Source organism: Canis lupus, chromosome X (genome assembly GCF_011100685.1).
Source record: "Canis lupus familiaris isolate Mischka breed German Shepherd chromosome X, alternate assembly UU_Cfam_GSD_1.0, whole genome shotgun sequence".
NCBI lineage: Eukaryota > Metazoa > Chordata > Mammalia > Carnivora > Canidae > Canis > Canis lupus.
Genome location: NC_049260.1, coordinates 101873413 through 101896898, shown reverse-complemented (window position 1 = coordinate 101896898; position 23486 = coordinate 101873413). Strand labels below are relative to the sequence as shown.

At 51.7% G+C, this 23486-nt stretch overlaps 1 protein-coding gene across 2 annotated transcripts; it reads right to left on the bottom strand.

The window, feature by feature from the left end:
• SASH3 (SAM and SH3 domain containing 3) lies at positions 1-13546 on the bottom strand. Of its 2 annotated transcripts, none has more exons than XM_038588269.1 (8): positions 13279-13546; positions 6542-6637; positions 5727-5873; positions 3959-4100; positions 2673-2821; positions 2313-2522; positions 2008-2158; positions 1-1471 (listed from the first exon to the last, which is right to left on the bottom strand). In XM_038588269.1, the coding sequence occupies exons 1-8, from the start codon at positions 13333-13335 to the stop codon at positions 1278-1280; spliced, it is 1146 nt and encodes a 381-aa protein (XP_038444197.1). In that variant the 5' UTR covers positions 13336-13546; the 3' UTR covers positions 1-1277. The 2 variants fall into 2 exon arrangements, with proteins under 2 accessions (XP_038444197.1, XP_038444198.1); XM_038588270.1 differs by having other exon boundaries at positions 1-1468.
• Positions 13547-23486: the final 9940 nt, after the last annotated feature.

Genomic DNA, 23486 nt, shown 5'->3' with positions numbered 1-23486 from the left:
TTAGTTCCACCTATGTTTATTGCTGCCAACGTAGCCCCCTCCAACCCGTCATATTTACACCAAGCCCTTCCCCTAAGCTAGCTTTTACCAAATTTCCTCAGAGTAGGTCCAAGGCTGTGTTCACTAAGCAGGCAGTCCTAGATGTAGTGGGCACTGTTCCTGGGTTACTCTGTGAATTCAGGGCACAGTCTGGGTACTGAGGTCACCAGAGGCCCCCACTGACAGGTATACTTCCCCCTCCTTCTGGAGTTCAGGGTACATCAAAACCTTTTGCAAAGCAAAGTTGGGGTAGTGGACTCCCCAGTGTCAAGCTTTGTGCTTTCTTTGCTTGTAAGAAGCCGTATAGGTGGCCAAGTCTGAGTTCAGACTTGCGTGTGACTTCCGGGGTGCAGTTCTGTCCTTGGAAGTCAGGTCTGGCGATCTGCCATCAGCCTTCAGAGGAAGTGTCATTGGCCAGGGCTGGGAGTGGAAGGAGAGGGTGCATGTTGTATGAGGTCTGGGCATTGTTTTCAGCCAGGGGAAGTTGCAGCTTGGCTTGAGTTATGTGGGGAGGTACAGAATGAATAAGCGGGAGTAGCCATTTCATTTGGGAGCCCAAAGCCCCTTCAGCTCCCCCAGTAAACCCCACTGGCGTCCTGGGTAACAGAAGAGCAGACACTTAATGTCACAGAATGTCTGAGCTGGCCACACCATCAGCAATATCCATTCTAATTCTCACCAGTTAGTGGCCAAGCCTTTCAGAAAGTTAAGGAGAAGGAATGAGGGAAAGGTACATGCATGTGGCTTTTTCCAAGCCTTGGTTGGGGAAGTCGGTATCTACCCGTGATCAGTTTGGGGCCTCTAAAAGGGCCAGCTTCCCCAGGGTTCTGAAATCGACCTGAAACACTGGGCCCCTGTTTCAGGAGCGGTGTGACAAGGGAAAGTGGTGTGGGGGTGAGGGGGGCTTGGGGGCCTGGGTGGTGAGGGACATGGGTAGGGTGGCCCCTCAGTGTCCCACTCGCTGTGGCTGGGAGCAGGTGGTGCTTGGACGTTCTGTGCTATCCGTAACTGGTGGAGGGAGGGCGCTGGGCAGGTGGGATGTGCCCTTGGGTGACTCCTCATCCACTGCGGCTGAGCCTACAGGGCCCTGGCCGGCCCCTGCAGCCCTGGGCACTCCCAGAGGAGCAGGGCTGGGCTCGGCACCAGTCCACCAGGGTCTGGGCCACCGTGGGAGGCCGGGCCCGTCCCTGCAGTCTCTGCTTCTGGGGCCCAGCCTCGGCCATGCCACCACCTCCGCCTCAAGGCGCCCCGGCCAGGGAGAGGCCGTGCAGCTGCTCCTCAGCGCCCGCCAGCTCCGCCTCATCACGTCCGCTCTCTGAGCCCTCGAAGCAGCCAGAGTCTCGAGGAATGTCCACCTTGGGTTCAGACACGGTGTTTGCCAGCGGCTCCTGGCTGCTTTCGGTGCCCTCTTCCGCTTCCTCGCTGCCGGCTGCTGGGGGAAAGGAAGGAGATGGAATATTGGGGTGGGGAGGCTTGGGCCTTAGCTAAGAGGGGGTTCAGAAGCCCAGGGAGCCCCTGTGGGGGGATGGGGGGGACCCTGGGAAGTCCCCTGTGGGCAGTCTCTCCCTCTGGGCTCCCTCCTTCCCTGCCCTTCTCACTCTTTCTGGCTTAGAACAGAGTGGGAGTGGTTTCCAAGCGGCAACCCAGGCAGGAGCTCAGCCTTTTTCAGCCCCTAGCTGGGAGCCCAGAAACCTGCGCTTGATTCCTGGCCATGCTATAGCTCCAACTTTGAGGCCTTGAGGACATGCCTTACCTTTTCTGGCCTTAAGTCTCCCCCTTTGATCCCAAAGGGAGTTGGACCTGATCATCCCTTAAGGCCCCTCTGTGGGTAAACTGCCTGAGACTGGAGTTCAAGCGCGGAAGTGCCTTCCTGCTGCAGAGGGGTGCTGGGGCTGAGAGTGGTCAGGGGGCAGGCCTCCCCCCCAGTACCTGCAGGCACCCCCACATCCTCCTCCTGAGCCCACTCACTGTCGTAGTCCAACAGCAGCTCGGCGGCCGTGAGCAGCTTGGCTCGATGCTGTGGGTCTGTGATGTTCAGCTCATTGAGGTGCGTTTCTCGAAGCTCTTTGAAGTCCTCTAGAGTCTGGTAGCCATTGAGCAGCAGGGTGGACGTGTGCTCCTGCGGGCAGAGGTGGACCACCAGGGTGTGGCCACTCGCCAGCCACCCCTGCATTGGGATCCCTCCCTTCCCACACAGCTGACCATGCCCCGGCCTCTAGCCCCAGGCCAAATGCGCCTCCCTTGCTGAGACGGGCCCAGGTCCCAGCTCAAACCTCCAGGCCTATGCGCTCCAGCAGCTCGTGCAGAGTCTTTGGCTTGGGCCTCTTGCCCTTGCTTTGTCGGCGGCTGGGGCGGGCGGGCCCCGCGGCCTCCTCTGGCAGCACATCCACATAGATGAACTTGAAAGATCCCAGCCTGCCATTGAGCAGGCCCAGCCACGTGCCCACGGGTGGCTTTTCAATGATCTGGATCACATCTCCTTTCTGTGGGAGGACAGGAACACAGAGTGGAGGAGGGTAGAGGAGAAGTGTATTTCCTTGGCTTCTGCCGACATCGTCCTACTCTGGTGCAATACAGCCTCCTCTGTGGGCACAGCCTGCCATGCTCGGGAGAGGCCTAGATGCCAACCTTACCTGCAGTTTCAGCGAGTCATGGTCATAGGGGCTGGGAGTGAAGTCGGTGTGGACTCGTGCCCTGCCACAGAAGGGTCCTGTGTACTGGGGGGCAGGTGGTTCCTCTCCGAAGCTGCCAGAGCCTGGGCTGGGGCTGCAAAGCTCACTGCCTGCAGGAGATGGGGCAGAGAGGAGGGTCACCTTTGTCTCAAGACAGCTGGGGCAGTACCCAGGAGGTACCTTCCAAGGGCTGTGGCTAGAAATCCCAAGGCCACCCTGCAGGAGCACAGCTTCATCTGTGGAGCCTCAGACATGAAAATTGTTGACCACAGCAGGAGGAATGGGACTAAAGAATGAGCACATTGGGAAAACCTCTAGAGACTGGTTCAACATCCCAATGAACAGATAAGGAAAACAGAAGCCAGCCAGGCCAACTGAGAGCCCAAGACCTCTCACCTTATAATTGGTCTCAACTCCAGGTCTTCTGACTCCCACTCCAGTGCTCCTAGAAGCCACCTTCCACCCGGGAAAATACACCCTAAACTAATATTTTACTTTCTGTACTTACTAAGACTCAGTGTCTAGTTACAACATCATATGGAAACTCAGATGGTCTCTTTCTCTCTGGGAAGGGCGGGATGAAGGGTCATGTAAGTGGCTTTCAGGAGGGAGGGGCTGGGAGGTGTATGTGGAGCCAGTGAAAGAGCACAGAAGTTATAACTAGCCTGAAGAGTGAGAAGGGCAGTTCCTCCGTGGGTCTGTAGCTCAGAGCCTGCAGCCCCTCCTGCCCAACGCCACAGACACCTAGAAGATGCCAAATCATGCCCCAAGACCAGTGAACCAAAGGGTGCAGTCTAAGAGACTGTCTTCCCAGCTGGAGACCCTCTATCCCCATCCCCAGCCTGGGATGTCAGAGGCCTAGGTGGCTGTAGCCTCTAGCTCCCCTTGGAAGGGTGGGGATGGGCTAGTCCAAGAAGGCAATGGGGCTCTTCCTCTCCCTTGGGCCCCTCCAGGGCCTGGGGACAGCAAGTGGCAGCTCCTGTAGGGTAGACCTATGTTCAAGACTGAGTCATCTTGGGCAAGTGAAAACCTCCCTGAGCCTCAGTTTTCACCTCAATAAAGTGGGGATAGTAGCGTTGGTACCATGCAGTTGTAAAAATGTAACATGACAAGGGCTGGGCAAGTTCCCAGAAGGCAAACTGTAAAGGTTCATTTCTCTTACCTCCCTCCCAGACCGCCACATGCATGGCCTTAACCCAGTCCTCTTCTCCCGACTTAGCAGATGTCCCCTTCTGTCTCCTACTCACCTGTGGATGCCTGACGGCTAAGTGCTGGGAGCTCATGCTCCTCCTGCTCAGAAAAGGCCAGTGCCATCTTCTCAGGGCTGGGGCTGTCCAGGCTGCAGTCTGGAGATGTCGGGGAGGCGGAGCCCTCCTCCAGAGTGTCTCCCTGCAGGGGAGGGGAGGCAAGGAGCCCTGAGCAGCCCTGGCTGGGATGCCCATGGGGCAGCGCCGGGCACAGAAGAAATGGACCTGAGCTCTCCAGAGGACTGGGGTCTGGCTTGAGCACTCCCCCATCCCGCTCTGCCACTTAGAGGCTGCACCACACTCTCTGAGCCCATGTTCCTGCTTCTGTGAAGTGGGAATGACCGTCCTCACCCCACTGACCTCATGCAATGGGGATGCTGGTGAATGTGCTCTGTCAGCATAAGGTGGTGATGCCCACACATTGGACTTAGGCTGGACTGGGGCAGAGTCCCACACACAGGGGGCACTGGCCAGGAACTACTTTCTGCCCTGCTTCTCTGGGCCAGCCAGGCATGCTTGCCCACTCATTTCATCCTCACGGCCATACTTGAAAGTAAGTGCTGCGATAATTCCAAGTTTAAAGAGGAGAAGTCATGGAGAAACGTTCCCAAGGCTGCACAGGAACCCACTACTGAGCTGGCCTGACTCCAGAGCTCCTCCGCCTCACCAGCCCTCAGGGCGGTGGCAACCCTTTCACAAGTGGCTCTCTAGGAATCAAAGCCCGGATGCCAATTCCTGTGTTGTAAATACTCCCCACCGCTGCTGACATCCAGCTACCGCGGTGAGGTCACTGACCCACCAGCACCCCTCTGTGGGCTGATTCTACCACACAGAGGCCGTAGATGCTAATAACCACAAGAGCACAGAGATCAGTGAACCATAGTCTAAGAATTGGGAAATCATGAGTTTGGAAGATGGACCGTAGTCTCTTTATTTTTAACATAATTTCTTTCATTCTAAGTTTATAGAATTTAATTTTCAGTAATGGTGGTTTCATTTAATGAAACCCTGTAATGGCAGGGTTTCACACCTGCCTCACAAAATTCCTGAAAATTTGACCAATTGCTGTCCTGAGCTGGTATGGCACACCACCACCTGGGAACCTTCTGGAAGAGCCCCGAGCACAGGCCACTCACTGTGTGTTCCACCCTTTCTCCTTGGGCCCCAGCCAGCCTTCTCTATTTTTTCTCACAGGGGCCACTCTTCCAATCCAGTCTTCCCAATCCCAGAGGCTAGTTCCAAGCAAAACTTTGAGGTGAATGAATTCGCATCAGGCAATCCCATATCCTTTTCAGTGACTCCCCTTTCAGGCCTGTCTTCTTAGGAAGCTTCTGCTATGTAGACTTTCATCCCCCTTCAGACCCCCTCGTGCTCCCTTGGGAAGTGCCTCACTGCCAGTCCGTGGCTGAGTGAGCTCTCTTCCCATAGGACCTTCCTTCTCTCTCTTTTTAAAAAGATTTTATTTATTTATTCATGAGAGACACAGAGAGAGGAGAGAAGCAGAGAGATAGGCCGAGGGATAAGCAGGCTCTCCATGGGGAGCCTGATGTGGGACTCCATCCCAGGACCCTGGGATCATTCCCTGAGCCAAAGGCAGATGTTCAACCACTGAGCCACCCAGTTGTCCTGGGATCTTCCTTCTCATATGGAATCAGGCCCTCAAGCACAGTACCTGAGGTATGGCCGGCAAGGTGGCTGTGCTCACACCCTGCCAGAGCACTGTCTGTCCCCTCCCATTCCCTCCCCTCCCCTGCACTGCAAGCCTCACCATCTCTTCTGACAGGGCCTTCACCATCATCTTGCCCATCTTCCTGTTCATGGTTCGGGAGATCACGGCCCTCCACTTTTTCCCCAGCTTTTTGCCACTCTTCCCAGCATCTTCTGTGGTAGGGACACTTGAGTCGTCTTCTGGAATCTGTGACAACAAAGGAGGAGGTCCAGGATTTAGGGGCAGAAGGAGGCCTTCAGGTCCTGGTAGAGAATGTAGGGTGGGAATGAGAGGCCCTCCCATCCCTTCCCTCCTAGCCCCCACCCTGTCCCATACTCAGCCCTATTAATTTATAATTATTTTGACAATTACAGTTGACCCTCAAACGACTTGGGGTTGAAGGTGCCAACTCTCCCCGCTGCTGTGCGCAGATGAAAATCCATGTATAACATTTGACTCCCCGAAAACTTAACTATTAATAGCCTACTGTTGACCAGAAGGCTTACCAATGACATAAACAGTGGATTAACACGTATTTTGTATGTATGTGTACTATATACTGTATTCTTATAATAAAGTAAGCAAGAGAAAAGGAAACATTATTAAGAAAATTGTAAAGAGGACAAAATACATCTATGGTCCTGCACTGTATTTATTGAAAAAAAATCCAACTGTAAGTGGACCCATGCTGTTCAAACCCGGATTGTTCAAGGGGTCAACTGTAACTTGTAATTGCAAAGAATGTGGAGGAGTTCTTGGGGCCCAAATTTGGGAGGGTTGGCCTTCTGTAAGCAGGCTTTCCTGAATCCACAAATCTCCTCTTCCCCCCACCCAGGGCCAGCAGCCAGATCCCCCTGGGAGGCTCTGCAACTCACATTATCATCCAGATTAAACTCCTTCTCGCTCACCACGGGGGAGCTGGGTTTGGATTTGGCAAAATCCTTGAAGCTGCTGGAGCGCTGAAGTGAGAGCTGGAAGAAGCAGATGTGCTGCCGTCAGTGATGCTCGGTGGAATAAAGAGCAGGGACAATGTCACTCAGCGCCACAGGTGCCCTGAGGACCCAGGGCTAATGAGGTGAAGCATCAAAGTTGTGCTTGGAGCCACCTGGCTTCCTGCTCTTCTTCAGCCAAGAGTAGACTCTGATGTGGGCCCCAGAGCAAGCCCGACTCAGGAGCCTCCAAGCCCAGCCAGGCCTCAGACAAAGCCCACATTTCCACCAGCACCTGCAATCTGCTCCCCAGAATTCTGGAGGCAGTGAGTCAGAGCAAAAGCATAGCTCCCACTAGAGGTGTCCCCTCATCGCGACAATAGCATCACCTTTATTTACATAACAGAGCAAACCTTCCCCAACACCACAGCCTCCTCTTTGCCCAGGATCTGTGGCAAGCATGGTGTCCCTGTCACCGTAAGGGTGGTGAATGCATCGAGGTCTCCAGCTTGGTGAACCTGTGTCTCCAGAAGAACAAGGCAATCCCCCCCCACCAGGAGTCAGTAAGACCTGGCGTTATGCTTTCTGGAAACCTTCAGTCAAGGCTTATTAAGGGAAGATGCCAACAGATTTGGGACGTGACCGATTGGGGCTAATTTAGTAAAAGAAAGTTGCTGTTTTTTCTTCCTTCACTTCGGCTTTTAACCTTAGCCACTAACACGATGAGCTGACTTACTGTTGCTGTGCTGCGCCAGTGTTTGGACTTTTAAAGCCAGCTGATTGTTTGCACTGAAGAGACTATTTTCAAGAAATGAGCTTTCTTAACTGTATATGCGTGCAAATGGCAAGATAGCAGCCAGAAGCCAGGGCTGAGCAGGTAAGGAGTCAGGCTTTACATACAAGAAGTGAAGGCTGAGCCTGAATCAAGATCAACAGTCAAGACCAGAGATACATACAGGAACCAGGGTTCACAGATGGCCAGACAGATAGAGCGGGATAGACTGCAGACACCAGAGATAAGGGCTTGAGGAACCGAAGCCCCAAACCCACACAAAGCTGAAAGTTTCACATCCTCTTTCCTATGAAAGGGGGGGGTCCACTGACAACCCCCCAGGGCAGGGGCAATATCACCTGCCCCCCCCCCACAACTGGCCCAAATTCCTGGGGCCTCCGGTAGTAGGGGGAGACTCTTGGGGACTTTTGTTCTCTTGGTGGGTCTTGACCAAAGCAAGCCAGCTCTCAGGGTCAGGGGCCACACCTCCCTAGAGGTGGCGGCAAGTTAGGGGACCAGAAACTGGGTCAGCGGTCAGGCCAAGCAGACACTACCACCAGGAGGGCCTCCTGGATGAGGCACCTACAGCCTCAGTCAGAAAGCCTCTTCTGGGCTACGCTGGGGAGTTGGGTAAGGGGGGCGTGAGTGGACATGGCGGGGGAGCATGACCGTGGGGCGACTGCTCTGGTTCCCATGCATCTCCTCCATCGTCTTTCCTTGGCTTTCCCCACCCACTATTCTTTCCTCTTTTTCTCCCTTTCTTTCCTCTTCTCTCCTCCACCTTTTGTTTATTTCCTCTTCTTGAATGGCTAGGATGCAGCTGCCTGGATAACTTCCTCCTCTTATTGCCTGGAAAAGAGGGAACAGAGAGAGGGTGGGCACCAGGCTGGCCAGAGCCCAGGGACGGCAGGCCGGGCTGCTATTTATAGACCGATGGGACCTATTATGGCCTTCTTTGCACCACCCCCTCCACTTGGTCTGCAGACGAGGAGGCTGAGAGTCGCCCCAGAAGCCCCAGGGACTGGCAAGCATGCAAGAGGGCAGGCCCAGGGCCAGAAGTGGACTTTGTTGGGGAGAGTAAACTCACCACCAGACTGCAGTTCTTTCCTCTTCCTGTCATTAATCTGCAGGCTGGGGGTCCAGAGGAGGACCTTTGGCTCCCCGGGGACCTGACGTCCGGGCCCTTGTGTCCCAGCTTCAGCTCAAAGCGGGAGGAGACAACCCCAAAGGGCCATAGGTGGTGCTGGGACTTGGACCCTGCTGGCCTCTCCTTAGCGGGATGTGGAAAGGACTAGATATGTGCTTCAGGTGGCCAAGGGAGGGGTTGGCCAGGGTGGCCTTTTGCCCCGCCTACCTCCAACCTCAGGGGCAATCACAAATATCCTAAACGCTTTTTGGTGGTCTTGAAATGATCCCCAACCCATCTTCGAGTTGAAATCCTTGAGACTCCTTGGATTTTCCACCTGGCTTCCCTTTGGGGTGAGGCCTTCTTGGGGGTCCAGGGCAGGAGGTAGTACCATACACTGTTGGCCCCTCTTCCATATCCAAGGGGAGTACGTGGGCCTCTCAGAAACAGCTACTTTCCTGGCATCAGACGTTGGTGAGTTCAACTCTGGGATGTGTGACAAATCATTTAACCTCCCTGACCCTCAGAGTCTGTCAGCTGGCAGTCACATCTTGATTCTGCCATTGACCAGCTGTTTAAAGTGGAGAGAGTTCCTCAACTTCTCTGGGCTTCCATTTCCTCATGGGTAAAATGAAGACAAGAACACCTACTTCACTGATTGCTGTGAGGATAGAAGGCTCTACTGCAACCCCTTAGCGAATGTCTGTGTGTGCTCAGCCTTTTTTCCGACCCCCTCCAGACTCTTGCCCAGGGTGTGCCCTACCTGGAACACTCCATCCTTCTCTGTCACCCCTAGTTTCTCCCTTCCTTCAAAATCCAATGGAACTGGAAGCAGCCCACATGCCCATCAATGGTAGAATGGATACAGGAGTTGTAGAGTCATCGAAGGGAGTAGTGGCTAGCAGTGAGCTTAGTACAGCTCTCACTAATGATATGGATGAATCTCAAAGATACACTGTTGAGCAGAAGGAGCCAGCCACCAGAGTACATTATATAGTTACTCATATAAAAAGTTCAAAACCTGGCAAAACTAAGCTATGCCTTTGGAAGTTAGGATAGTGGTTACTCTTAGGGAAAGGGAGTATGTAGTGACCGATAGGAGCATGAGAGAAGCTTCTGGAGTGTCAGAAGTGCTTTTTTTTTTTAAAGTAAGCTCTATGCCCAACATGGGGCTTGAACTCACAACCTGAGATCAAGAGCTGCATCCTCTACTGACTGAGCCAGCCAGGCAGCCCGAAAGTGCTTCGTTGCTTGATTTGGGTGCTGCCTATGAAGGAATGTTCACCTTACAGGAATTCATTGAGTGGAACACTTATAATTTATGCACTTCTTTGGATGGATATTATACATCAATAGAAAGGCTTTTCAAATCCAGTTTCGAGGGTGCTGCCCTCTGTAGGAAGCCTCCCCTGATCACCCTCTCAGAGCCTCACACTGCCCCCATTAGCATCTTCGTCCCCTGCTTCCTAAGCAAACTTGGCTCTCACCAGGTGTCTCTGCAACTAGCCTCTCTGTTCCTTCAGCATACCACTCACCCAGCACCCTCTAGGCTCCAGGCACTGGCCTGTGCATGTGTGGGTGGGAATCCAGTAAGAAAGGAGTGAAGCACCTCCCATGTGCCCTGCACCCTGCCAACCACTTTGCGTGTGCTGGCTTACCTCAGCTTCACCACAGCCCCAACTTATATCCTTGCTGCCCAGCTGAGGAGACCAAGACTCAGAAATGAAGTGTCCTAGGCAGAGTTACACAGCGGGCAGGAGCAAGAGCAGGGCTTTGAACCCAGATCTGGGACTCTGAAACCCTGTGTGTGTGTTGCTGTGCTCAGAGCTCATCAAAGTGCCTCCTGGTAAAGAAATGGATTGAGCATAATGGAAACTGTGGGTGGTGTTTGAAGAGAGGCTCCAGGGGAGCAAGTGAGAGCGTGGAGGAGGAAGGGCTCCAGAAGGCTTCATGGAGGAGGCATGTTTAAGCTGGGCCATGCAGGGGAGCCAGGATTTCTCCAGGAGAAGCTAGGAATGTTTAAACAAGAATGAGTTAGAAACACTCTGAGCATAGTCGGCATGGTGGGAGGTGGAGCAGAAAAAGCCATGGAAGATTCCTTGCCAGCCATGCCAAGAAACTTGGGCACTAGCCTGCGGGCAACGAGAAGCCACTGGAAATACAATGCATTTGCGGGTGGGGGTGTCATGTAGAGGTGTGCTTTCCTACTGATGCTCATCAGATTCTCCTAGTACTTCTGGGATCAGTGGGGTGACAGGAGGGTAGAGGGAGAAGGGGTCAAGCCTCTGGAGACTGACAAAGCTTGGCTTGGATTCCTGCTCTGCCACCTACTAGCTGTGTGAACTTGGGTAAGTCACTTCACCTCTCTGGGACTTGGGCATAAACCAGACATAACGACAATACCTGCCCCCGCTTTACAAGGTCCTCCTGAGGAGTCAACGAGCTAAGATATGCGTAGAGTGCATGGCACCTGGCGCCCGATGAGTCCTCCCTTAGTGCAGGCTCTCGGTGCTTTTAAGTCTGGTTTCCTCCACTTTAGGGCCAGGACTGAGACTTGGCCTTTGCAGTGTGCTCCCCGCGCCCGCCCTTGCCTACAGCACCCTCTCATATGCAGATGCCCACACGTGACAGCGCGCTCTCACATTGATTGTTCCAGGCCATCTACACAACCTCCTGAGCCCAGCCAGTCAAGAGCTATCCTCCTTTTCCAAGATGAAGGAGGAACCAAGGCCCAAAGGAGGTCAATGAACTGTCCAAGGTCCTACAGCTAGAACCTGTGGGATTTGAACACCCCCCTACACACACCCGCTTCATGCCCCCTGCCCAGCACATTGTCTTCTGGCGGGCTTGGGAGGAGGAGGAGGGGCAGGAGACAGAAAGAGGCCTCACTTGCCTTTGTGCTTTCCCCTCCACCACATCCCCTCAGCCACTGAGAAGAAGGGACGTGCCTGAGGTCACAGTGCTGGAGCTGGGCTGCTGTCCTTGGGCCTGGGGAAGATGCTCTCTCTACTTCTGGAAGCTTGGCTTTTCTTAGCACCTTTCCACAGTATTGGGGCTCAGAGAGTGGCTCTTAAGGCTGGTCAGGCTGATAGGGGTGGGGCAGGGCTTGCCTGGATGATTTTCCCTAGAGGGACATGGACCTCTGAGTGCCACACTGGCCTTGCTTCTCCTGGGGGGAACCTGAGGGGAGAATTCCAGAAGCCTCACCACCAAATACAGAATCTGGATAATGAGAGTCAGGGAAGGAAATGGGGACCTCCAGCTTCTGGGTGCCCTTGGGCATCTCCGTCCTAGGTGGCACAGGGTCCCCTTGTCAAAGTGTCAGCTCTTTCTCAAGCTCTTTCCTCCAGCTCAGCTCCCCTGTGGTTTGGGGCTCAGCACTGTCTATAGCAGCCTCTGTTTCCCACCCCCATCATGCCAGAGAGCAAGGGGAAGTGGGGCCTGCTCACCGAGGAGTGGCAGCCAGTGGCAAGTCTGTTGGGACTAGCGCCAAGTGGCGCTTGGATGCGGATGACGGAGCCTGTGTGAAGATTCATGAATGTTTACCCTCCTCTGCCCACCTCCACTGCAACTTTAGAGAAGCATCTGGGGTGGGGAGAGTACAGCCGGAAGTGACAGCCACCCCAGGACCTGAGAGGGCGCAGGATGCACACACCAGTGCCCTGCGGCTCAGCCTTTGAGCTGGCTCGATCTCCACTTGGGAGCTGCTCCCCTGACAAGGGGGCTCCCCCATAGGGCACCTGGGCTGAGCTCCAGGGAAAACAGCAGGACATAGTGAGGGACTGGAAAGACCCCGAGTGTGGGCCTGGGGCTAGGCCTGGGTTTCCTGGACTTGGTTCAAGCCTGCCTGGGGATGGTCCTAGGATCCTGTTGGATGTGTGGAATGTATTTTTTGATTGCCTGGGAGAGACCCATAATCAAATAAAAGAATAAGTCTAGAAATCCTCAAATCCAACTAGAGAAACCTAGATCTGGCAGTCTTCAATAAATCTTCTGGTTTGGCCTCTGCCCTCTGCTCCAGGACAGCTGCTTTTCCTCTTGGCCTTTAGAATCCCTCCACTGAATCTGTCCTCCTCAGCCCTCACTCTTCCTTCCCATCTCACCAGCTTTATTTCTCATTTTTCACAAGTAACTTCTCCTTGCCTGGACAGAACCTGCATGCCCCCTGCATCCCACTGTTTTTTCGGAGACCCGTTTCTTGAGTCTAGAAATCACAAGGGGCCCCCTCTCCAGGTTGTCCACCTCTCCCATGGGCCTGGGGTGCTGCAACAGAGCGGAAGCAAGTGGGCAGAGTCTGGCCGTGGCCAGAGGGCTGGGGCCCCAGGAGCATCATGGCGCCTATCTGGGTGGCCTAGCAGGGCCCCTTGAGCGAGATGGCTCCTGAGAGGCGGTGCTTGAGCAGAAGCAGTGGCAGGACCAGCGCAAGGGAGACAGAATGAAATAGTCCTATGATGCAACTTGAGAAGTGTATTTTGTGATTCTTGAATTCTAGTCTAGGATTCTAGCTCCTGATTTTAGGTCTCTGTACCATCATTGTAGGGTTGAATTCTGTAACTCTAGACTTCTAAGTGTCTATAACCCTGATTCTCTAGATTTTGAAAGTCTCTTCTATACTTTTGTTACTATGGTAACCTTGGGGACCCTAACCCATTGCCCTTGGGAGAATGCCCTTGCCTACAGACTCAACACTCCCCCTTTGGCTCTTCCCACTTCTGAGAGTCCTGGAGGGAATGGGTTGAGAGAGCAGAGGGAAGGGGAAAGTGAGTTTCCAGAGATGCTCCTCACCTTTCTCTTCTGAGTGGGCTCCTTCTCACTGGCGTTGGAGGGTTTGCGGCGCAACATGGTCCTTTACTCTGGTGACACTCCGTCCTTGCAATCCTAAATGTTGAGATGCCAAGTCCTCTTGCTCAGCCTCGCAAGCACCGTCCAGGGGGCACGGCATGGACCGAGCCTCTGGCTGCCACTCTGAGTGCTGCAGAGGCAGCCTCAGGGGTACAGGCCATGGACACCCAGCGGCAGCAAGCATACAGGAAGCCCTGCCACGTGACGTGCTCTTACGGCAATCGCAGCCCCTGCCGGCCCCTAGGGAGGAAGGAAGTCCTAGCTTCAGTCTCCAGAGATTCTGATACAGATGGCTCTTAGGTTGAACAAGCAGAGAAAAGTCCCTACCCTGATGTCTCATGTCAATCAGCACCAGTCCTTCTCATCTCCCTGGAGGTGACCAATCCACTTGACATAATATGGCCTATTCAAGCCTCTTATCTTGCTGACCAGAATCCAGAAGCCAGAAGTTGGGCTATCTCTCTCTGCCTGTTGGACCAATGCTCCTGGTCACCTGACATTGCTAAGTTGTCACTACCACCACTACCACCCCTATAGCCATGACCCTACAGTCATCCCCATTGTCACCAGCATACCTACAGTGAACACACTTGGCCGTCACCCCCACAGTCATCTCCATTGCAACTAGCACCCTCACCATCGTCAGCCTCATGGCTGTCACCCTCATGGGCATTCCAGCCAGTCACAATGATCTGACCCCCACAATGATCTGACCCCTCCAACCATCATCCTTACAATCATTACTCTTGTAGCCACCACGATACGTCCGTAGGGGTCACTGTGGCAGTCATCCCCACTTCTATCACCACCACTTGCTAGAGCAGCCACTCCTGCAGCCAACACCCCTCAGCCATCCGCCTCTATATACCCCCTCTGCTGTCACTGTCATGGCCATCTCCCTACAGGTACCATCCCCACTTACACCACCTATAGCCATCCTGGCCAGACAGTCAAGCCTGGGGTCAAAACCCCTTGGCTCTCCCCTCCCCGTATATTTATCATCACAACAGCCATCGCCATGAAAAAGACATTCTTTCACAAGCAGTTTCATACCATCAGCAATGTCCCAGGCAAGAGGCATTTCTTCAATGTGTGTGTGGTTTAGAATGTTCACTCCATGGGTTACCTGTGGCAGATATTTTAATAACTTCAATGATTTTCTTCTTATTACAGAAGCTATTCATGTTCTTCACATGTAATTGAGTGAATACAAATACACAAAAAGAAGAAAACTTTAAAATTCTCCATAATGATCTTCCATACTATTTGGATAAATATCTTTTTCTGTTTTTGAGCATTTAACTACCTCTCTGTCTCTGTCTCTATTTTACAAATATCATACTGCACAGAAAGCAGATCTGTTGTTTGAAGGGATGGGAAGCAGAGGGAGAGTTCAGAAAGGGCACAAGGATCCTTTTGGGGGTGATAAGTTCACTATCTTGGTTGTGGTGATGGTTTCATGCGTGTATACATATGCCAAAACAAATCACACATTTAAAAAATGTGCAGTTTATTGCAGGTTGATTATACCCAAACAGAGCCATTTGTAAAGTTTTAAAAATGAAAAAATTAAACACCCAAACTGTGTTGGTATCTGCTTGTCATCCTGAACACAGTATCACTGAGATTTTCTCAACCTATAAAATATTCAATTATGCCATTCATAATGGGTGCCCAGCAGCCCATGGTCTGAACCTACCATGATTATTTCAGTAGGCCCCCACCCATGAGCTCCGCTTGGCTTCATTTTTCTTTTTTAACTCTTCGTGGTATATGCTTAAGGTAAATATTCACAGCCACAATTTTTTCCTTTGGATAGACTTCTGCAGGGGGACACTGGGGTATAAGGTGTGCATCTTTTTAAGGCTTTCCATGGTGCGGGGCTTGTGAAATCCTGGGCTGGCCCTCCCCTGTTCCCAAGATGTTCTTGTGACTTCCTCCCCGCTGTGCCCCAGCCTGCCCCACGCCCTTTGACCATCCAGCCATCGAGGGTGAGCTCAGGGAAGCCACAGTCCTTCTCCCCCAAGCTGAAACCATACTTCCTTGGCTCCGTCCTCAGCCTGCCAGGCCGACTCTCAACTAGATCCTGCAGTCCAGCTCGCCCCCCGCCCCCCCCCACGGGCGGCCCAGGAAGGAGCCCCCCCTGCGGGGTAGAGGGAATAGGTGGGGGCAGGGGCGGTGATCCCGCGGGGCGCGGGGCGGGCTAGGGCCGCAGGGGCTCAGGGAGGGCACCCCGGGGCTTGGGCGGCGGGAGCGGTCAGAGCCGGAGGCCCCCCCCAGAACCTTCCGGGCCTGCACCACGACGGCGGCGGCTTGTCCCCCAACCGGCGTGCAGGATGTGCCCCGCTTCCTGTTTGCTCAGCACGGCCGCTAGCCGAGCTCACACACTAACCGCAGAGCCTTCAAAGGCAGCCAGCTAACAGGGTGCTGGGTGGCTGCCTCCCTGGGCCTGGGAAAAGGCGGCAGGGGTGGAGAGGAACCTCTAGCGAAGCAGAGAGGTGACGAACTCCCCAGGACAGAAGGGAGCAAGTGTGTTCAGCGCTGACCTTTTCAGATGTGCCTCCTCTGGCAGCAGCTACCCCCACCCACTCTAGGGGCCCAGGGCTCCTCCATCTGGACTCCCCTTCCCACAACTTATCCCCCAGTAGATTGCCCTGGCCCCAGTCCCCTGAGGTCAGTCTCCAGCTGGTTAATGGGCCCTAAACACCTTTTAAACAGGTTTCCCTTCTGGGCAATACATTAACATTTTATAGATTACTTTCCAGGTACACAGAGCCCTCAGCTAAAGAAGTGATCCAGATCAGTAGTGCAGTGAACAAGGCAGCCTCAAACTCGATAATGGGCTGGCAGAAAGGACAGGCACTTTGAAGACATGCAAAATAAATAGTTGTCAAAATCCCTTGCACCTGGGAGCTTAGGGCTAGGTGGGGGGGCAAGCTTACATTTGCTCAGCACTTGTTCTTTGCCAAGCACTACGTTAATCCCAATACAACCCTCTGAGGTTAGCAGTTTAAATTGGGATTATTGTTGCAAAGATGTGCTCAGTATAAGTATGGGGCAGGAAAGCCTTGATTTGGCAGCAATATTAAAGGATGTGTGTGTTTTGGGGTGGGAGGGTCCACAGAGAGTGCGATCCATCTGAACCCTCAGAGAGTAGGTAACAGGATTGCTAAAGACACAAAGGTTATTGTAGGCTGCATTCACATAGAGCAGCTCCCTACCTGCACCCCTGAACAGATTCTGATTTGGTAGAAGATCATGGGTGGCATGTTTGATGCATTTGGCACCCAGATATGTGTGTAAATGTCCCTTACTCTCTGAATGGGTACAATTCTAGTTTGACAGAATAAGAGTTTGGGTATTGAAGGATATCTATATTTGGATAAACCTCCCAAATGATTCTTATTCTCACCTCTCCCAACCACACACACACACACACACACACACACAAACACACACACCTAGTGGAAAATAATACTCTGTGTCAGGCAGTAGGAGTGAAGAGAAAGTGGAAGGCATCGGGAAGTCTGATTCCATGCATAAAAGCTGAATAGCTAATGCCGTTTAAGTGTGTTTGTGAGATCTATAGGAAGCCCCGTCAACCTGGGGAGTACCCAACCCCTGTAATATTTGGCTTAGAGGGTTGGGGTGGGGAAGCAAGTTGATTTTTAACAGCTGTCATGTAGAGGAAGGGTTGTATTCTGGGTGGCCAGGAATGATGGGAAACAGAGAAATGGAAGGTTTGGGTTCCTTCTGAGGAAGACATTTTCTTTTTTTTTTTTTTTTTTTATTGGTGTTCAATTTACTAACATACAGAATAACACCCAGTGCCCGTCACCCATTCACTCTGAGGAAGACATTTTCAATACTTATTGATATGTTTTGAGAGAGAGCAGAGAGCGAATGGGAGAGGAAGAGGGAGGGGGAAAGGCAGAGCGACAGAGAGAGAGAATGTTAGGCAGGCTCTACCCCCAGTGTGGAGCCACATACCGGCTCGACTTCACAACCCCCAGATCATGACCTGAGCCAATATCAAGAGTTGGAGGCTTAACAGACTGAGCCACCCAGGTGCCCAGACATTCTCAATATTTAGATGGTACTAGTTCAGCCCTGGGTAGGTAGTAGAGCTTCTTGTCTCTGGATATGTTCAAGCAGAGACCACACAGTCGCTTGGAAATACTCGGGCATTTCCAAGACCTTGGAAAGGCCAGCCCACGAGCAGAGTTCATGATAGTAATCTTAGGCGGGGAGGGTGAGAAGAGTAAAAGCACAGGTAGGGGAAGGGCAGAGGAGGGGATGAGCCTGGGCAGGAAGCATCCATTCCTCAGGCACACGGACATACATGCAGAGCTTGCAGCTCTAGGAGCATTGAGGAGTCCCTGGCAGCAGGGGCTGATGGGAGAGAAAGTCATCTCTGAATCTCTGAACTCCTGATAAGGTCTCGGTTTAAAAACAAAGAACACCTGCAGGCAGCTGTGGCAATGACCGCAAAGAAGAGGCTGGGCTTTGGTGCTCAGATAAAAACACAGACACTACTCACTGCAGGGCCTTTCTATGGGATACTAGGAGGGACCAGACTGTTCTGCCTAGGACTGTGTCCAAAGTTTACAAGGACTAAGGTCGCTGAGCAGTCTAAGGGACAATTGTCTAGGGAAGAGGAAGGAGCAGAAGTCACCGCTCAGAAGTGGGGTCAGGTAGAACTGGATTCAAATCACAGTATATCACTTACAGGCTGCATGACCTTGGGCGAGTGACCTTGGGCAAGGCGCTCTTATGGAGACAGTGATAAGGTGGGCCTTGTTTGGGGAGTGTGTGTGTGTGTGTGTGTGTGTGTGTGCATGTGTGTATGTGTAACCAGAGTTACCCAGATGACGGGTATAGGGAGAATACTGTCAGTTCAGTGCACAGTTCATGCAAAATGCTTGGTACCTGGTGGGGGACTGTATCACTTCACTTCAGGCCCCACCCACAGTTTCTCCTCTTGCCATGGCACCTGCTTTGACACTTCATCTGGACCCCACCTGAATCTCTGCTAGGTGACTCTGGCCCCTATTCCATGTGCCTCTACCTTGTCAAGGGCAGGGTCCCTCAGGCCAAGCCACTGTAGAACACAGAAGGTATGACAAGCGAGGGAATCCAGAACTCCTTGGGACCCCTGGGAGGGAAATGAGCTTTCCAGCTTCATGGCCTTGCCAAGGACCACTGGGGTTTTCTCAACCAGCCATCCTTCCGACTCGAGCTGCTCACTCAGTTCCTGTTTCACAAAGAAACGAGGAAGTGAGGAGGTGGGCCGGCCAGGGGCAAGGGCTGGCTGGGCATGGTCCGGAGCGCCTCCCACTCCTAGCTCCCAGTGCCTAGGACTGACGGAGGGCCCAGAATGGACTCGGGGAAGGCAGTTGCTATTGATTCTTTCAAATTTCCATATGTTTTTGGGAACCAGAAGCACTCAACCACTGATTTGAGGAAGTGCACAGTGAGTTGGTAAAATTCACTGCTGACGTGGTTTAGCTGGGTGAAGGCGGCCAGCTCCACCCCTTCCGTGGTCCCAGCTCAGGAACTCGAGCCAGCTGGCTGGCAAATGAGGTGAACTGACTGGCTTAGTTATTATTTTAAAAGTGAACCACTGAGACTGTGTATATATATAAGTATGTATGTATGTATGACCTCACCGAGGCTCTTTCCTATTCCAAAAAGGATTTATAGCATCACAAAATGTAGCTCAAACCATCATCACCACTGTTATCACCGCTGTGTGACCTGAAACAGGTCTCTTTTGGCTTCAGTTTTCTCCTTAGAGGCAGTAGGGAGTGACAGAAGAACATACTGAAAGCAAGAGATGAGCCAGCAGAATTGAGTCAGGATGCTGGGAATTTCATCCCTGCTGTGGCCACAGTTGGCTGTGTGACCTTGGGCAAGTCCTTCTCTCTCTGGGCTGCTGTTGCATTTCCCTATCTGTACATCAAAGGGATGAAACCCGCTTTTTCTTTTCTTTTTTTTTCCCAAGACTTTATTTATTTATTTATGAGAGACACGGAGAGAGAGAGGCAGAGACACAGGCAGAGGGAGAAGCAGGCTTCCTGTGGGGAGCTCGATGAGGGACTGGATCCCAGAATCCTGGATCACGCCCTGAGCCAAAGACAAACACTCAACCACTGAACCACTCAGGCATCCCAAAACACGCTTTTTCTTAGTCTTTGTTTTCTTTTTCCCCCCCACAAGAAAATGTAAAGTTTATTTCAAGAGTACTTATTATATTTCACTTACTTAAAGGCTAGGGGGATAAGTACCCTTTTCTCATAAAATCACACATCATGGGATTTCTACTGTTAAAAGTTACAAAACTCACCGGCCACACACCATTTGAGGACATGGTAATCTCTTATTATTTATAAGGCATAACTATAACAATAATTATGGTTTTTTACACTAATATGCCAAATCCATCTTACTCTTCTGCCATTTTGCTTGAGATAAAGGAACCCAAATACTTCTTTTTTTATATATATTTTTATTGGAGTTCAATTTGCCAACATATAGCATAACACCCAGTGCTTATCCCATCAAGTGCCTCCTCAGTGCCCGTTACCCGGTCACCCCCATCCTGCCGCCTGCTCCCCCCTTCCACTACCCCTTGTTCGTTTCCCAGAGTTAGGAGTCTTTCATGTTTTGTCACCCTCTCTAACTTTTCCCACTCATTTTCCCTCCTTTTCCCCTATAATCCCTTTCACTATTTCTTATATTCTCCATATGAGTGAAACCATATAATGATTGTCCTCCGATTGACTGCTTCACTCAGCATAATACCCTCCAGTTCTATCCACATTAAGGCAAATGGTGGGTATTCGTCCTTTCTAATGGCTGAATAATATTCCATTGTGTATGTGTAAATGTATGTGTGTGTGTATATATATATAAAACATCTTCTTTATCCATTCATCTTTCTTTTTTTTTAATTTTTATTTATTTATTCATGATAGACACAGAGAGAGAGAGGCAGAGACACAGGCAGAGAGAGAAGCAGGCTCCATGCACCGGGAGCCCGACGTGGGACTCGATCCCGGGTCTCCAGGATCGCGCCCTGGGTCAAAGGCAGGCGCTAAACCGCTGCGCCACCCAGGGATCCCTCCATTCATCTTTCGATGGACACCGAGGCTCCTTCCACAGTTGGGCTATTGTGGACATTGCTGCTAGAAACATCGGGGTGCAGGTGTCCTGGCGTTTCACTGCATCTGTATCTTTGGGGCAAATCCCCAGCAGTGCAATTGCTGGGTCGTAGGGCAGGTCTATTTTTAACTCTTTGAGGAACCTCCACACAGTTTTCCAGAGGGGCTGCACCAGTTCACATTCCCACCAACAGTGCAAGAGGGTTCCCCTATCTCCACATCCTCTCCAACATTTGTTGTTTCTGGTCTTGTTAATTTTCCCCATTCTCACTGGTGTGAGGTGGCATCTCATTGTGGTTTTGATTTGTATTTCCCTGATGGCAGGTGATGCAGAGCATTTTCTCATGTGCGTGTTGGCCATGTCGATGTTTTCTTTGGTGAAATGTCTGTTCATGTCTTCTGCCCATTTCATGATTGGATTGTTTGCTTGTGCTGAGTTTAATATGTTCTTTATAGATCTTGGAAACTAGCCCTTTATCTGATACGTCATTTGCAAATATCTTCTCCCATTCTGTAGGTTGTTTCTTAGTTTTGTTGACTGTTGCTTTTGCTGTGTAGAAGCTTTTTATCTTGATTAAGTCCCAATAGTTCAGTTTTGCTTTTGTTTCCCTTGCCTTCACAGATGTATCTTGCAGGAAGTTGCTTTGGTCATGGAGCTCCTAGTCCAGACTGGCTATGGAATTTGTAGGACCTGGTACAAGGTGAAAACGCAGGACGTCTTGTTCAAAAATTCAAAAGAAATTTCAAGATGGTGATAGCGGAAAACAGGGCCCTTCCGTTTTCTTTTAAGATTTTATTTATTTATTTATTTATTTATTTATTTATTTATTTATTTGAGACAGCAAGTGAGCACGAGTTGGGGGAGGAGCGGTGTTGGGGGCAGAGGGGGAGGGAGAAGCAGACTCCCTGATGAGCAGGGAGCCTGAGATTGTGGGACTCAATCCCTGGGCCCTGAGATCATGACCTGAGCCAAAGGCAGCCCCCCCAGGTGCCCCTGGACAGGGCTCTTCTAAGCACAAGGCCTTAAGTGACTACACAGGTCAATCCCCCAGAAGTTGGCTTTGCAACAATTTCCAACACAATTTTATAGGAAGCCCACGCAGGCTGCTTTTGGCTGGGGCTCTGTTTTCTGTGGCTGTCCTTGTAGCATGTCTAAGGCACTTTAGGCTCTCAGAAGCTGGAAAAACACAAATTAGATACTTGGTCAAAAGCCTGTCTGGTTTTGATGATTTATGTATAAAATTTGGATCCTGTTTTTTTTTCCTTACCTACCTCCAAAGGTGAGGCAAGAGTTGAACTCATGCTGAGCAAAGAATATCATTATCATCTCCTGTCTGCGTGGCTTCCTGTCTCAGAGTGCTGTCATATCCGGATCTTATAAGCCTCTCTCACCTCTACCATAACCTCATATGGAAGGTGGTATAGGTAGTTTACAGAAGAGATGACTGAAGACCAGAGAGGTGAAGGGGCTTTTCTGAGGGGGGCATTTATTTATCTTCAATTCCCAATGATGTCTCAAGTGCTCCTGTGGGCATTAGCCTTGCTGTATGCGTCCTGAATGTGTCCCTGCCTGGTGCCGAGGGAAGCCCTCCCAGCAGGCTGCTCAGTGTGCTGGCCATCTGGGGTCCAGGGAGGGAGGAGCTGGGGTGGCAGCAGCCCCCTCTGCCGTCGTGCTTCTGATGCCAGGGCTCCTAACCTCATGACGGTGAATTGGAAGGGGTGGTTAAGGGGAGAGATGTCACAGAATGCTGAGTTTTGCACTGAAGGGAGGAAAGGGGAGTACGTGAGCTACCCTGGGCTGAGAGCATGTGAGTGGGTCCCTGGGCCACCTGCTGTCTATGGCCCGCCTGAAGCCCAGGAGCGGGTATCAGGGATCAAAGGGAAAGATCTGGGTGGGCAGGCCCTGGGGAGGCAGGATGGTATGCAGAACAACAGTTGGGTCTGAATCCCAACTCACCGGCTGTGTGGTCCTGGCTGAGCCTCAGTTTTCTGAGGCATGTGAATGCCATATCACCTGGCCTTTTCTGAGAGAGTGGGTTCTGGAGTCATTTGACTGGTGTGAGTCCTGCTTTTATCATTTTCTTGCAGAGTGACCTGGAACGAGTTGGTTAATCTCTATGAGCCTTACTCATTTTCTTCACTTGTAAAATGGGAACAGTAAAAGTACCTTCTCAGAGGTTGTGGAGATTGAGTGGGAAAATACAATAATGTATTGGACACTTAACGATGTATTAAGAGGATAGATCTCATGTTTACTGTTCTTATCACAATAAAATTTAAAAAGAATTTAAAGTGCGTATACAGCACTGTGTCTCGTATAAACGAAACACTCAGTGAATGGTAGCATTGATGATGATCATGATCATGGTGGTGATAACTTTAATTTTTATTATTAGTAACTGTCTTTGTGTGGTGACCAGTGGGAGAGTAAATGAATCAGCAAGTTGAGGCCCACTGTTGGGTGCTGTAGGGTCTCAGTGAGGATGGCTCCCAGATGGGACCTTTGGATATAAGCATCCATGGTGATAACAGTCACAGGTCACCCTCACTCAGCAAACTAGGCCTAGTGGCCCCAGGTGGGGGCCTCCTCTGCCTGGCACCTTTACCCGGCACTCAGCCCTGGATACTTGATTCTCTCCTCCCCCTGATGGTGCCCAGTGGAGCATGGGTGCTGCATCCAACTTTCCTGGACTACATTTGACAAGACTCACAGCATGAGGCCCCCTTCCAGCCTCTCCAGAAGGCTGTGACTTTTAGCATGGGAGGTGGTTGGCTGGGCGTGGCATGCATGCTAATGAGTGTTCACACACGTATGTGCACGCATGCTCACACACACATTCTCAAGCACATGCTCTCCAGCTGAGCTTCTTGGAGCCTCACATCCCTCCCCCAACCTCATCCCCTCCCCTTCCTCCCCCACCACAAAAGCCACAGGTAACAGCAGTCCCCAGCAATACAGAAGACGCAATGCAAAACCCAGAGGCAGGC

Excerpts from the sequence above, each read along its gene's own strand:
- SASH3 (XM_038588269.1), bottom strand. The coding sequence starts at position 13,335 with ATGTTGCGCCGCAAACCCTCCAACGCCAGTGAGAAGGAGCCCACTCAG. Across the intron at positions 2,523-2,672 it reads ATGACTCGCTGAAACTGCAG|AAAGGAGATGTGATCCAGAT; the intron begins GTAAGGTTGGCA and ends GTCCTCCCACAG. Across the intron at positions 1,472-2,007 it reads GCTGCTGTTGGACTACGACA|CAGCCGGCAGCGAGGAAGCG; the intron begins GTGAGTGGGCTC and ends CCTTTCCCCCAG.